Source organism: Bombus pascuorum, chromosome 9 (genome assembly GCF_905332965.1).
Source record: "Bombus pascuorum chromosome 9, iyBomPasc1.1, whole genome shotgun sequence".
Lineage (NCBI taxonomy): Eukaryota > Metazoa > Arthropoda > Insecta > Hymenoptera > Apidae > Bombus > Bombus pascuorum.
The window spans coordinates 2,870,043-2,885,703 of record NC_083496.1 but is presented as its reverse complement, the minus strand read 5'-3'; the positions used below and the strand labels follow the sequence as shown (position 1 = coordinate 2,885,703).

At 42.8% G+C, this 15,661-nt stretch overlaps 2 protein-coding genes across 6 annotated transcripts in view; one reads left to right on the top strand and one right to left on the bottom strand.

Annotated features, from left to right (window-relative positions):
* Window positions 1-13,845, top strand: part of LOC132910268 (latrophilin Cirl-like) — a 364,455-nt gene extending 350,610 nt beyond the window's left edge. For 4 of the 5 annotated variants that reach the window (XM_060965824.1, XM_060965822.1, XM_060965820.1 and 1 more), the window contains 2 exons: window positions 5,805-6,002; window positions 7,394-13,845. In XM_060965824.1, the coding sequence (XP_060821807.1) occupies window positions 5,805-6,002; window positions 7,394-8,191 (996 nt within the window). In that variant the 3' untranslated portion in view covers window positions 8,192-13,845. The remainder of the gene's footprint in view (window positions 1-5,804; window positions 6,003-7,393) is intronic. The other variant, XM_060965823.1, reaches the window with a different exon arrangement.
* Window positions 13,622-15,086, bottom strand: LOC132910280 (ankyrin repeat domain-containing protein 16-like). Its single transcript, XM_060965840.1, has 3 exons — window positions 14,591-15,086; window positions 14,248-14,511; window positions 13,622-14,135 (listed from the first exon to the last, which is right to left on the bottom strand). Exons 1-3 carry the CDS (start codon window positions 14,895-14,897, stop codon window positions 13,888-13,890), a joined length of 819 nt encoding a protein of 272 aa, XP_060821823.1. The 5' UTR covers window positions 14,898-15,086; the 3' UTR covers window positions 13,622-13,887.
* Window positions 15,087-15,661: the final 575 nt, after the last annotated feature.

Genomic DNA, 15,661 nt, shown 5'->3' with positions numbered 1-15,661 from the left:
CCTGAACAATTTGTCGCTGAGGTCGCCGGTCGGGGCACACCAGATGCACATGATGGCACCTAGCAACCACAATAGGCATCCCGCTCAGCAAGGTATCCGATAGCCGCTTCTACACCAAACCGAGAAAAAAAAAACCAATTTCTTTCTTCGTAACGATTGTTCGAACAGTTTTTGACAACTGTATGTCTATCGCGCGGGAAAAAATGTGAGAACATACGATCGAAAGAGGGAATATTTTTTGAAGGAGGAGAACGAACGAAAATAGGTCACTCTCTCTCTCTTTTTTTTTTTTCTTTCTAACTAGCTCTATTTGTCTTTGACTCGATAACTGATTCTCATCTGTTCTTCTTTATTCGCCATCTATTACTCCGTCATTATTTTTTTCTTCTTGTTATTCTTTACTTTCGACTATCGCTTTCTGCCAGTAACGCAAGTATAATTAATAGTACTGGAATTAATAACACACTCCCTCTACGCCATTCTGTCGCTCGTTACATGAACGTCAGCCAGCTTTTCGAGTTGATAACTACACGAAGGTTCTTGTACCTTTATCGGGCGAATTCTTTCGTCCGTCGTCGACGACCGACCGCGACACCAACCAAGCACTCGTGTTTTCTTGTTCGCTGCACGATCATCCACGCGATTAAGAAGAATGGTTTCCGTTGCGGTTCTAACGACCGCTACTACGTGACCCTTTGAAGGCCGGACCTTCCTCTTCAATTTAACGATGCACCCACTGTCACCGTTCCACCAAACGATCACGAGACATTCGCAATCGTTGGCTGTGTGGCGTGCACCCTTTTCTTCTTTCGATATAAATCTCTTATTCATCCAAAGCGGTAGTCTCTTTCTTAACAATTATCACTTCCTAATGACTTCGTAAAGATTTACGAAGGTACGCTTTACAAAGGCAACAGATTTTCTTTGTGATTAGTATTTAGAGACAGTACCATAGGAAATGGAGGGCTTTCGAAACTAGTTAAACGTTTAACCAGCAACATGTCTACCACCCTCGACTCTGTTCGCTCGTGTATGCTAATGCAACCGCGTCGTCGTATCATCTTCGAAATAGCGCCCTCCAGCTACCTTCCTTTTGTCGTCTCTCTTCTTCTCCTTCTTCGTGTTCTTTTTTTTTTTTTTTTTTTAATGTGTTACCCCAAGTCTGTTGCAGGATAAATTGTGAAGTGGGTGTCCTCGACCCTCCTAGTCGAGGGAGATTCGTTTCGAATGGCCGCGCGTTCCGCTCAAAAGCGACGCGTGCCAGAAACACTTTTTTAACGTCACCGAGAGTCTCTTCGTCCGCCTCGAAAAGCTGGTTCTGGAACGGGATGAGCTAAAACGGCATTTAACCGTGAACCGTTCGACTCTTTCGGCTCTATCGCGCTCGCTGTGAAGAAAATTTAGAGAGAAAAAAGAGAATGAGAGAGACAGACAGATGTATATATACTCAGGGAGTTAGAGTAGGGAATAGGGAGAGAAGAGAGCATGCGAAGAATGATATTCAGGGGTTGGTTTGGAGGAACAGTAAAAGAGAAAAAGAGAGGGAGAGAGAGAAAGAGAGAGATAGGTGACATGATTGAACGTGGTCATGCCGTAGATTTGTATGATAAAACAACGATACTCGGTTGTAGATGAAACGATAACCACACAGCGAGCTATAATATGCGCGATCGCGCCGCTGTTATGTTCTCCGTAAAAATTTATTGCCAATTGTCGGCTGAATTTATCGGATTTAGTAGAAATTACTAGACACAAATCGACTAAAAATGATAAACGACATTTGCTATGACGATTATATAATTTCATATCGTTGTCACCTCTCTCTTCTGTTTTCGCCTTTTCACGTTGCTTGTTTCTATTTTCTTTTTTTTTTTTTTTTTTTCCGCTGTGTTTATTCATGAATTTGTCATTGACGCGCCGGCGTAAATTCACCGAATTTTAGAACGGCTCGTAACGCACGTGCCTCGTGGTTTTCGCAAAAAGCAAACGATACTCGTACGGTTTCACGATGTGCCTTTTTTTTTGTAGTTGTATTATTGTCAACGTTGAGCTCGAACGCGCGCGGGAGATACTAAAAAATTCGTGCTTTCAATTTAAACGTGCAGCGAAACCCGGGAAACCAAAGAAATAAAAACCGTGTTTCGTAATATCACGATTCTCGATAAATTTGTATTCGTATTGTCCCCCCTCCCGTCTCTATCTATTTCTCTCTCTCTTCTCTTTCTCTCTCTGTATCGATATTCACGATATCGGTTCTTGTTTCAACCCTGAGTGGAAAGGGGAAAAAAGGAAAGAAAACGGTGTCGATTGCGACAAGCGACAAAAACGAGAGAGAACGAAACGAGAGAAAATTCTCGTCGCGGTAAGCATAGCATTGGTCTTCGAGCACCAGGTGAAAAATACATGGCACGCTCTCTCGCTCGACTTTTGCACACCTGTAAACACGCGAACGTACTATTTGCAAGACCTCCTACTAACAATGGTGATTTTCGTGCTTCTTATCTGGCTCTGGGTTTGGTGTAACGCGGTTGCTGGCTACTTTGTACCCTATTCCCTTCCTTTTGTTCCCACGTCTCGCCAGATCGAGACCTACTTTTATTGCAACGCACGTGAAAGCGAGCCGACTTTACACAGCTCGCAATTTATTTCAGATGATGTTTCCGGAACGTTAATGAAACTCTTCGCTACGGACCGGTACACGCACGAGAGACATAACGAATCTGTAACATCGATGATTTATACAATCGGTTTCGCAGCTGCGCCTTTGACGACTGACTGCTATTTGCAACACTTTCAGCCTGCGCCCATTCTCTGTCTGCTCAATGTTTTATCACCCTAAAACGAGGCGCGTCGGTATCCATGCTGAATTAACGCCAACAATGTGCATGGTTGTAGATATACACTTTAATATTGCTGTGTTAGTTAAAATGTTCGATATTATTTATATTCACGAACGACGAGTGTAAAAATTCAAAGATTTGATCATCTGCCTTGTATGTATACATATAGAGTTAACAAAATTTTCATTTTTTATATCCAGTTGGAATTTTAACATGATACCGTTCGACACGCTTCTATATTTCCTATATGCAAAACGTAAAATATAAGGAAAATGTTGGCAGTTTCCATTGCAAGGTTAAAAAGGCAGGTCCCACATTCCATCGAATAGCATCTGCTCTAGCAAATCAGCCATGGCTTCCTCGCAAACCTGTTTTGTCGCTTATCGACTCCTTTTTACTCTGCAGGCACTGATGCGTGAGCCCACCGGTAATACTATCATTAAAGAAGTTTAAACGAATTTCCGTAGAACATGAAGGAAGTATACGTTCAGAAAGATTCGTAATGTACGAGCGAATATTGTTTTTAGCCGCCCGCGTGGACAGAGTACGATTAATTATCGGTACTTATTGAAATACGCATAAAAAATACTTTTGCAATCTATGCCATAGCTATAGATTTTATCTTATCCTTCTCGTTCGTCGAATTCTGTCCACGCAGTGCAAAAATATCTTTAAGCCGCTTGCTGTCAAGCGATCGTTCGATCGAAAAGCGCTCGAATTGACTCTTCTCTTCGTTCCCTTTCGAAAATATATATTTCTGCGCCTTTCGATCAACGGCCTCGGTTCGGTTCACAGTCGGACAAACGTACGTGTTCACACGCGTCGAGACGCTCTTTGGACTACTCACCTATCACACGATCGGTTACATGACCGCGAAGAGCGAAGAAAACCGTAAAGGCGAGAAAAGACTTCGTCGAACCGATCCGATTCACATCTCTCTCACACCTCCTTCGCAACGTACACACATACACAATCGCATACTATTCTCGACTACTTTTGCTCTCTGCATACACGCAGACACGCTCACACACATACGCAGACGGCAGACATACACACATGGATAAACAGACACATCGTCTTTTTTTTTCCTATTTTTTTTTCTCTCCCCTTGCTCTGTGCGTTTTCGCTAATTAACACCAGGTGCACATTCGCGCGACGAGAGGCAAGGATAGGGTAATACGGATCATCGAAGCCTCTAACGATCCAGCTCGCGCTCCAACAACTCGGAGACGCTTCACGTTCTTTAACTGCAAAGCACGAGAACGCGAAAATCCATAATTAGCCGAGCGAACGTGGAAAAGTGGTGCGTTCCCATTAGAACGAGAACGGTTTGATCAAAGCCGGTTTTACAAGTTGCACGATGGTAATTTTATTCGATGGGTCGGTGAAACGCCATCACGATGATCGGTATTACGCTATTTCCTCTCTGATACAGACGGCCCAGTCTCGGCACGGTTGCACGTCAGCCGCGCAAACGAGGAGCCGGTTCCCGACGTTACCTCATTACAGACAGTAAGAAAACAAAGAAGACTCGTTCTCCCCGCGCCACGATCTCTGTCGCATCTCACCTTGCTCCATCGCGTTGCTTCAAGGGAATACCAACGAATCGATAATCTAGAACCTTTCCAACGTAAAAACGCTTAAAAATCAAATCATTTTCCGACAATTGTTCGTGCATTTACTAATCCCAATTATTATTGTAACTCGATATCGCTTAGAGTTTGAAGAGTGTCTTGACGGATTCAAAAATCATCTAGAGCTATCCGAAACTATTCGTAAAACGTAATGAAAGCTAAAAATCTGTTGGGTAAGCTCAGACGACGATTACTTTAACTTGGTGAAAGAACAGAAAATTGGAAGCTCTTCAGAATATTCGAGAAACGCGATAAAAACAAAATTCTTCTCCATCAAACATAAAGGACGAGGAAAGTGAAAAATTTCCTAAATCCGTCGCTCGTCCTTGTTTCGACGTTTCATCGAAAGCGGAAAAAATCTCGATCGAAAGTCGGTGGTTCATCGTCGTTCAGGTACAGCCGGAAAACAGGTGTGGTCGCGTATCGTCCGAAGCCAAACACGCACGAGGTCGGGGAGTGCGTGCTGACGTCGCGTATCTCAGTCCGTTATGCCGTAGATTTGCCCGTGTACGAGTTAAATCCGCCACACTTCCGGCGAGCATCGCAACTCCGTCAGATATCGTCGGACTTACCCCGTCCGTATCTTCCGTGTGCGCGTCGCTTCCGATGGGTCGGAGGCCCTTTTTAAACCGTGTCACACGAAATCCGACTAATCCGTCCGCCTGGCGACGAAAACGATCGCACCGGTCCGTATTTGTCACGAACAACCTCGCGTTGCTGGGTTAATTAGTTTCGAAGGGAACTCTTGAGAAAGAAGAAAGTTCCCGGTGACGGAGAACGTGTGGAATTTTGTCTAGATTATACGTAGAAGGACACGAGGAATTACGGAGCAGGGTGTTTTGTCTAAGGTTTCGTGACATTCGAGCAACCCTTTGTTTACTGGTAAACTGCGATACTTTTATAATCGATTATTTAAAATTAATTACGATCTTTTATTCGACGCTTTAACAGTCTCTTAATATCGTATTTCACTGTTATTCACCGTGTCAGATATGTCCTCGATATTAATCACTTGATCTTTCCAGTATCGTGGACCGAGAGTACTATACCCTCGTGTGTTGTACTACACGGACGTAACAACCTCGACCCGACGTAATTTCCAATTACAATATGACTCCCGAATTGCGTAATTGACGATGGATAACGATCGTCCAAATACTACATCAAATCATCGTAAACACACGGCCCCATAAGAATATTTCAAACGACATCCCCTAAACGATTCACACATTACGCCGATTCATGAAAAAGGACACAACACTCGATCATCCCTTTGCGTATCAGTAAACGAAGGGTTAAGAGAGAACGGCGAATGGTTCGATTTTTCCAGTACTTGGCGTCCGGTCGAAGCTGGGCGATTGTCGATAGGCAGCCGGCAGTTACCGTGCCACGTGAATCCTCTCCAACAGAGGCTCACATCGTGGCCACCCTGCCATACGCCCGTCACGCCTTCTTACCCTCAGCTCCCAATATCCCCAAATCTGCCACCGCCACTTGGGGCCACCTTAACAAAAACCTCATGTGGAAGGTAACTAACTCACCGCAGCTAAGAAAAAGGCTCGCTCACTCGCTCGCTCGCTCGCTCGCTCGTGTCGTGTATTGTTTCGATCGAACTTTTTCCTTTCTCTCACTATGTTCTTCTGCCATTGTTTCTCTAATTGACTGCATGGTGTGCCATGGTTTTTATTTTTCTTTTTACGTTCATTCTCTTTTTACGTTTTTAGTTTTTCAACATGTCTTTTCCATTCTTCTTCGTTACGTTTCTTCGATCCTTACTTGACAAGCACCTAGAAACACATTTTGCACACTTAGAGGACACCTCGTGGTTCGACCAAACCCGACGCTTCGAAATCGCATGGAGGTGTGGGGAAACCCGTTTCCGGTGGAACATATTCGTCGGACGAGAGCTTGCGTTCCCCCCTTTTTCCTCCCTTTTCGTTCTCTGTGTCATCGCGATCATTTCGTTTTCGAAACCTTCAAGTTGATCAACGAAAGAAAATTCGAGGAAAATACAAAAAAAAAAGAGACGACGGCGTCTTTCGTCGTTTAAGGTATATGGTCCTGGAAAGAAAATATTCTCGTGGTTTCGAATTCGACGATGATCCTGGAGAATGTATATAGGTACACTGAAAGACACAAGACCATATTCAGTTTTGTCAAAGATGAACGTGTTTATTTTCGTACGGGGCGCGTAGCTCGTTGTGTGTGTTTTACGTTTTCGTTCAGTAGTGACAGAATGATACTATGAACGTGCCCTTATGATCATAGCCTTTGTACATATCATCATACAGCACGTAACGGATCTTCTCGCTCGTTCCTTCGATCATGCATGCGAGCTCGTGAATTTTGTAAAACGTTCCCGAGGTCATCGAGGATCCACCTCGATGAGACTCATTGACCCTCCCCTATTTATAATTCGTAGGTGTCGTGCGAACGAGATCCTTGCATTTCTGCGAGTTAAATTAATAATTGAAGAGCTTTCTAAAAAAGGATCATATAGGTTTACGACGAATATCAATTTATAATCAAATAGTTGCACATATGGAAAGAATGAAAAGAAAAGAAATGTATAATTAATCAGCTAGTAAATATAAAAAGAACAAAATCCTTCAAGAGGCATTCTAATTACCAATTCAAAGGTAATATTACAAAATCAGAATCGCTTCGATTCGATTTACTTGATTCGTCATTTTCTCTTTCTCCAAAGAATTCCTCGTTTGTCTAATTCTAAATTCAACTTAAAAAGTCACTCCAGAAATATCGAAGATGATCGTTCACGCACTCACAACCCCCCTTCCTCGTACATACCAAGTTACACGCCAAGTCATTTTATGTTATTTATCAGACCATCAAATTTCATCAAATCCCTCGAACCATCATCAACCTGCGGCTACTTAAACGTATCTGTCTCTCCCGCAGAACATTTCTTTTAAATCGTATTCCCGTGACTCCGGCCATGGTGGCTCCGAGCAAGAAGACTCGCCTAGGACACACAATACCCTGACCCTGGGACACTCCGGACGAAACCGCGGCGCGAGAGGACTGAACGAGAACAACGAGATGAGCGGCAATAGGACTACCGGAGGCGGCGGTGGTGGCCGAAGGACTGCGATACCGTACAAACATAAATACACGGAGATCATGGACGGTCGTAGTAACGGGCCAGCTCATCATCAGCTGCACGCCCATCACGGTCAACACGTACATCTTCCGCGGGATTTGACGAACGAGGACGAACCAGTTTACGAAGAGATCGAGCGCGGCGGTGGCGGCGGGGGCGGTGAGATTCAAGTGTCGGACATGTCCGACGAGGACGGCAGAAGGCAAAGCGACATGAGCAGACAATCGTCGAGAAGTTACGGTGATCACAGACCGCTGATCCCATACTCGCCGGCCACCGATAGAAATCTGATGCATTACGGGCAAACGTTGACGGACCGTGGCGGCGGAGGAAATATCCATTGTGACGCGTCAGAGTACAGTCCTGCGTTCGAGAGGACCCTGAACACTTGCTGGGAGAAGCTACGAAAGCAGCAAGCATGGTACGAACGTGGCGAGCTGCCTCGACTTCCGGCCAGTTACGGTATACCGCCTCAGCCAGATCACACGAGAACAGTCGCGGTTCTAGATGGACACACGGTCGTCTGTCATCTGCAGCCGCAGACGGACATGTATACCGGGCGCGGAATGCCACCGCCTTCCTACAGCGAGTGTTAGAACGCACTCCATTGGCAGGATCCTGTTGTCCTCTTCGTCTTCCTGCACGAGGACGATGGATGCGCTCCTTGCTGTCGAGACACCGCGTCTCGTGGCCATCGACGAAGGAACGATCGAAGCAACGCGTAGTTCGTGAATGTTATAGGGTCGCGTCCTCGACACGCGAAGTTAGAAATATCGTCGATGACTACGACGATGGCGACGTCTTTTGTTTAACGCGACGTGCACGGTGGTTCCTCGCTGAAGAAAACCATCACTCCGGAACAACCGACGCGTCTCGAGCTACGTTCGACCGGATGAACGAGCTGCGAACGATGACAACGCGTCTCTAGCTCAAACATGAACGCGACTGATCGACCTGGAGCCGGATGATTGCCGCGTTCTGTAGCCATAAGCGGGCCGATTCTACGAAGATGGCCCCGAACCTCCTTTGTTGTGTTTCCATATCCGTTTACTCGGGAATTGCGTGCAACCAATGGCGGAAGTCCACGCGAAACGGACGTGTCTGTCGTCTCCAGAACTAGAACCGTGCGAATGTGTGACGAAACGTCGAAGATCTGTGTACGATAGCGTGAATTATTCGATATGGACCTGTTGTTGAAGTTAATCGATCGTCGTTGTACCGTCGAAGCTGTGCTCGGCTTTTTGGGATTGGCTCACTGACAGAGTGGAAAATACGATATCGTACGGAAAACGATAAAACGTGACGAGTCCTCTTAGATTGCTAAGATTTTGCTAGGAGAACGCTTACAGAGCTCGAGGTTTCGAGGTACGCGTGCGGATTGTAAACGACTCGAACGAGAAGTTATCGTATATACGCTCGTAAGTAAGTGTAACGATATCAGAGCGAATTAATTTCCTTGCGTTCTTCAGCACGATGTTCTCGTTCGTTGTCGATTGTATCCTCGAAGCCTGTTCTCGTACGCGTTGAGAAATCGAGAGAAGACTTTCTCCTCGATGGTTTCGTCGATGCTGGCTTTGCTCGTTAACGAAAGTGATTCGTGGATAATATGAAAAATAACAGACATATCGAGATCGAATAGGGAAAAGGTTTGGCCGCGGGGGCGTGAAAATCGTTCGTTAACGAGTGTCGAACCGACGAGAATTCGATTCGAATCCCCGAAGGAAATCGGCGACGACTCGATAAAGGAATCTGAAGTCCGTGTTTCCTCGCAAACGTCTCCGCTTTCATCGAACCGAAGAGCAGCGACATATCGCAGGTGCGCTGATCGATAACCGACCTCGCCACGGAACGTAGAAGAAAACTAAAGTTACTTAATAATCGATCAACGCTTACTTCGATTAATCATTATCGCGTTACATTAGTCGCATCGTAGAGTTACTTCTAAAGTCTTAAGACTGCTTTCGTGAAAAATTCCGTGCGACACGATCTGTCAAAAGATGCAGGCAGTATCTTCGCGAGATAGAAGGAAAAAGAATCTTCGAGTTCCGGAGAAGAAAAGGGCGCGCGTGTTCATTTCGAGCGAGTTTCGACGATTGAAAACTTGAAGTTTCCCCCCGGGGAAAGGTAGAGTCAGCGGTTAAAAGTACCTTTATCGGTCGTCCCAGCCAGCTCCTCAATGTATATTGCTTTGGAACGTTACGTTTTAGTCCCAGAATGTTATTTTTATAAATAAAAAAAATTATATATATATATAAATGTATATGTATGTATACAGTAACTATATTATATTTACATATATATATATATATATATATATATAGAAAATACGAGAAGAGAGAGAGAGAGAGAGAAGGTGGGTGAGAGTTGTACGAAACAAGTATATATATATATATATATATAAATATAAATATAAATATATATATATAGTGATACAAAGCGATTTTCCGAGCGACGTGGAAAAAGCGAAAAAAACTTAGTCACTGTTTTTTACTATTTTTTAAAGAACAAAAAGGTATATGTCGTAACCGCGTAATCTAATATGTAACTAAGGGAACCCGCGCGCTATTTATTTTTTATCATCCGTGAGTGTTATCTAATGTGTAATTAGCGGTCGTGTCGAGATCGACGATCAATGACGCGCGATCGTTCGGATATAATTACCGATCGAAGATGATCGTATCAAAATGAGATGGATCGAACGAATCGCCGTTGTTCGATGGTCGAATCGATCGACGACATTTTCTGCTTGCAAAGAAGATCCATCGTCGACGAGCGTAAGCGTATATATTAGACGAACGAACGTCGAGCTTTGAAACACGTCAGCAATGGCTCGATGTTCGTTTCCCAGAACATCCGATTTCCTCATCTGACTTCTCCATTTTTGACTGGAGAAAGATATGTTGGATTGACTAATTGACGAGAAAAGGTTCTTCTTTTACCAAGCTTTTGTTCTTTAATTGTGTTATTACGGTTGTACGCGAACGGAAACCTGTTAAATTATGTTTAAATCGATGGAAGTTTAAATTTGCCTAAACGAGAAAGGGCACACGCGAACTCAGTGAATTCAATATAGTCTTTCTCTCGGTTGAACAGCGTTTCGTCGTTTCCTTTTTCTTTAATTTATTTCTCTGCTCAGCCGGGCCGGCCGTGATCCTTCTCTCCGGCAAATCGTACGTTAAGACGAATAAATCTATAGGCGAATTATTAAAATAGCGATAAACAGCGTTTTAAGGGTACCAGCGTAGCTATATTAAGCGTTACGAGCGTTTCCTCCGATTTCTATGAAACGTAATTGCTCACTCTGGCATCGCGTGAAAACCCGTTCGCGGTTATCTTGGTTTTTCCTGTTTAGAAGACCCTTCGCACAAGCGTAGCTTGAGACGACAGTCAAGCATCTGAAAACCGTTTCTGTCCACGATGTTAAAGGTAGAACGAAAATGTGTAACCCTATCGAGTATGTGTATATATAATTTCCAACGCCATGAAAATTCTGCCGTCTCGTTTCTTGCCCGTAGCGAATAAATACGTGAACTCTGTACGCGCGTTTCTCGGTCGTCGCGTATCGAATCGTCGCCGTTCGACAACAGCCATCGGAACCGTGTATTTCAGCGTCGATAATTTCGCACGCTTTCTTCGACATTTTTTCGTTCCACTTTTACATTCCTTCGTCGTCACGATAAGCAACAACCAACCGCGAGATATCATTTTCTGTCAATTACAGAGCAACGTACCGAGTATCGCAAAAATCAAACTGTATCGAATTGGAATCGAGATACGCGGACAAGCTTGAACGATACCAGAAATGAAGATCGGATTCGCGTTCTTTCACGTCTAAAACTCTCGTGCGGTTGCTCTTAAACTTTAAGAAATTTTACGGTACGTGACGGTGCGCGACGACGTTGTACGTTTTAACTCGTTAAGATTTTATTTCTCGACGCGCGTTCCGGTGAACGCGAATCACAGAAGTGCATGTTACATTTTTAGACACACGATTGTTAAATCCCGTGATTCCAAAGCGAATTAAAGGGACGAAAGATTTTTGTATCCCTCGACGATTGTGTCGTCGCGTCTCGCGAACGTCCTCCAACGCTCTGTCCACGACGCGGCGGGGCTTAGTTCTATGCATTTTTGTACAAGCGAAAGGTCTTGCCCACGGAACCACTATTATCGGATATAATCGTAAACGCAGCTACATTCCATCCGTTCGATTTATCGTAATTGAAAGAGATAAGGGGATAAAAGGTGTACGAGCCAAGTAGACGGGAACAACTTCGAGCGCAAACGTGCCTGGTGAATAGGCAATCGATTTACGAATTTACGTAATTTTCCGTCTGTCTTCTTTTTCCTTCTTTTTTTATTTGTCTCTCCTTTATTCCTTTTCTATTTTTCTTTATTTTCTAAGCATCGACAACGGCGTAACCGGCAGCCACAGAAAGGAAAGAAGACGCACTGGTTTAAGAGATTGTTGCGTGCGAAAGAGGAGAGTGAGAGAGATAGAAGCATTATCATTGGGAAATTCTCGAAATGAGGTGTACATAATGTAAATAGGGCTTTGTACATGTTGAACACGTTGTAATGTAAATGGAAAAGAGAGAAAGAGAGAATTATGTGTGCATGAGGAAATGAGAGAAAGAGGTAAAGAACGAAAGGGAGAGAGAGAGAGAAAGAGAGAACAAGAAGGAGGCGACCGAGACGATCGATGTGAAAACAGAAAAGAATACACTTAGATAAGACAAGTTATTAGTAAGTAGTGGATATTACAGTGACTATTATCGTGATGGCGGGCGCGTGACGCGATTTAACTTAAGTCCCAAGCGTAATTAGTTAATGTGTAAATAAATTAAGCGAGGAAGTAAAACAAACAAAAAAAAAAAACAATATTAAATGAGAGCCCAAGTAATCTTTGGATATTTATAAACGAACTCCACTAAAGAGAAGTAAACGACAAATGAATAAAAGAACAAACAAAAAAAAAGAGAGAGAAGAAAGGACGATAAATATGTAGGTTCGATGAGAAAACGTGGGAATGTAAAAAGAAAAAATAATATGAATTGAAGCACTCGTCCCGTGCGTTAGGTTACTGTTACTTGAACGAATGGAAAGTCAGGAGAAAGGAACAAACCAAGAACACGAACGTTAGACAAAAGCGGAAGAGAGGGGAAAAAAGATTGGAGAAAAGAAGGGGAATGATTAAGAATGAAAATGTGCAAGCAGTTAATCAGATGGACAGATATACAGTGCATGTTTTATCCTTAGCCGTTTTATAAATATAAATATCCTCTTCCCTCCCCCTCCTTTCTCAAACCCCTCGCCCTTGATCTCCATCCTTCTCCTCTTTTCACGCGACAAAATAGGCGCGAAGCTGATCTTTCTTCTGATCGAGTATACCTGTCCGTACTGTCCAATTCTCGAGATGTTCCTTTCAAATCGTGTGTGCTGTCTCTCTTTACTTTTCGTCCTTGTTCTCTTGTCTGCAGCAGCATCGCGTAATCGAGTTTCCAAACGAACCACGATCGAGTCGTCCCTCGAGATATTTAGCGGCTAAGCTTTCGTTTTGCGTGCAAAGAAAAAAGAAAGAAAGGAAAGAGAAAATGAAAAAAATTGTATCGGGGCAGCCAGAGAAAGAAAATTTGAAGCAATCGCAGAAAGTCAATCCGCGGAGATAGAAACGCACTACGCCCACATATACATGCATCCACGTGTGCACACTCCACCGATCATCTCAAAAATATCCCTTCCCCACCCGCAGCCATCCTCTCAAAGCGTCGGAATATTTTTCGAATCGGCTTTTTTCTGAACCGTTTTACCCAAAGGCACGAAGCAGCATCGGTCGAATTACAGAATTTTTGGACAAACCGACGCACGATTCATTTTCACATAGGATTCGTGAAAATTCTGTGATCTTTACCATTTATGTTCTCTCTTTGTAAGTGATATTTAACGAACGTAATTAAAGAAAGAGAAAGAAGTATGCGGACACGGTTTTAGCACGTAATTAAGCGCGTAGATTTCCTGTGAATCATCGCCTGCCTGCGCACGCTGACAAATGAAAAGGAAGAGGAACACCGAACAACAAGCAGAAGAAGAGGAAGAAGAAGAAAAAGAAGAACACAAACGAATAAGAAGAATGTAAAATCTAGGTATCTCCGATCTACTAAGAGCCTCCGTTTCTTCATTTTTGTATGCTTCTTTAAGACTGTCTGATACAGGAAAAAAGGATAAATAAATGTGTACCAATCTCTGAATAAAATGTGTCTCGTCTTTGTCTATTTTAGAAAATTTCCTATCGAAATTAGTTTTTCAAAATGGCTTTAATAGCTTCGGTATTTCCAATTACAGCTGCTATATGTAAAATAGTCTGACTAGCGTTGTCTTTAGCTTCGACATCGGCTCCCAAATCGATTAATCGTTTTGCAACGGATAGGTGACCTCCTTTAACTGCTTCGTGAAGAGGAGTAGACCCCGAGGAATCACGCGCGTTCAAAAGTTTCGTATTAAGAGCCATAAGACGATTCACTAAACCCTCATGACCGTGAAATGCTGTACATTTAACAGGTTCATAATCCATAATTATAAATATTTATACCAATTATGTATTACGCCATTTGTACATCATTGATAATATAAAAATATTTTGTGGAGGAATTCTTACCAGCAATGTGCATAACACTACGGCCATTATTGCTTCGATCATCGATGCGTTCAATACATTTATTTACTAACGAATCAAAAGCATTTTCATCGCCAGATCGACAAACTAGATGCAACGACGTCCATCCATCTTTATTTCGCAAAAGCGGATTTGCTTTTGCCTCTAAAAGCGCTACGATACATTTATAGGCATCACTTCCGGTTTTTGTACACGCCAGCATGAGCGGCGTCCAATCGGCGCGTTTTAAGGCATCCACGTCTGCACCTTTAAACGAGAATAACGTTGCGAATGATATATTTATAATTATAAAATAAAATTAGCGCTACAAACGAAAGATAAATACCTTTTTCAATTAAATATTTGAGTATATCGCTACGAGCAAACTGCGCCGCTTCGTGCAGCGGTCTTTTCATATCTCTACTGGCGACGTTCACTCTAAAATCTGGTTCCTTGAAATTCTCGCATAGGTATCGAACGATATTCAAATGACCCTCGCGGGTGGCGACATGTAACGCGGTGTCACCGGAAGTCGTGTGTCTAAAGTGTGTCCAATCTTGAATGTCGTGCTTCGATACGAGAGTTTCCACTCTTGATAAGTCTCCATTCTGACATGCGTGTAGGAAGTTTCGTGATAGGTTAGGCTCCTTCATATATAAACTTTTATTGCCAAACAAACGGAGTATACATGGAATAAAAATGGTAAAATGTACTTGTTCACAAAGATGAGAGTGTTTGATGAAAAATATTTAAGAAACTGAACGTTTGAACACGCGTTATAGAAATGTTTGAAATGATTGAGGTTAACAAATTAACAAAGAACCACAAAAATGTATAAACCTTGACGAAATATAGAATAGATATCAATCCAGCGCAAACTCGTAATAACGTCCGCCACCTTGTGACCATATTCAGTATTAAACTAATGTATTCGCTCATTCGGAGATCAAGTTAAAAATTTCTCTTCTTGCGAAGATCTTATGACTTGAGAGAATAGAAGAGAATTTATAAAACTATAAACAAAACAAAAAGAAATAAGAAAAAAGTAAAAACAAATGCTTCCCTATCTTATTTTCTATAATCGCGAATTGTAGAAGTTTATTAGTACCGAAGTTTCAAGCTTTTAATAAGAAGCGATTAAGACAATAAAAGTTAAGATGAATAAAATCTCACGCGTCGAAAAATACCGACAGTTAACAAAATGGCGAACGCAAAATCGCAGTCTTGCCAATGAAACAAGTCGCTTTACCGAATCTACCTTATCCATAGAACATACAGTTATAGTAACTGACCAAATGAAGAAGAACATGGTCGCTTCCATGATATCGACCGATATTTGTAATAAAAAAATATATAAAAAGGTACCGTACACAAAAATATATAAAAACTGACAAAATATAAAATAGATATCAGCTAA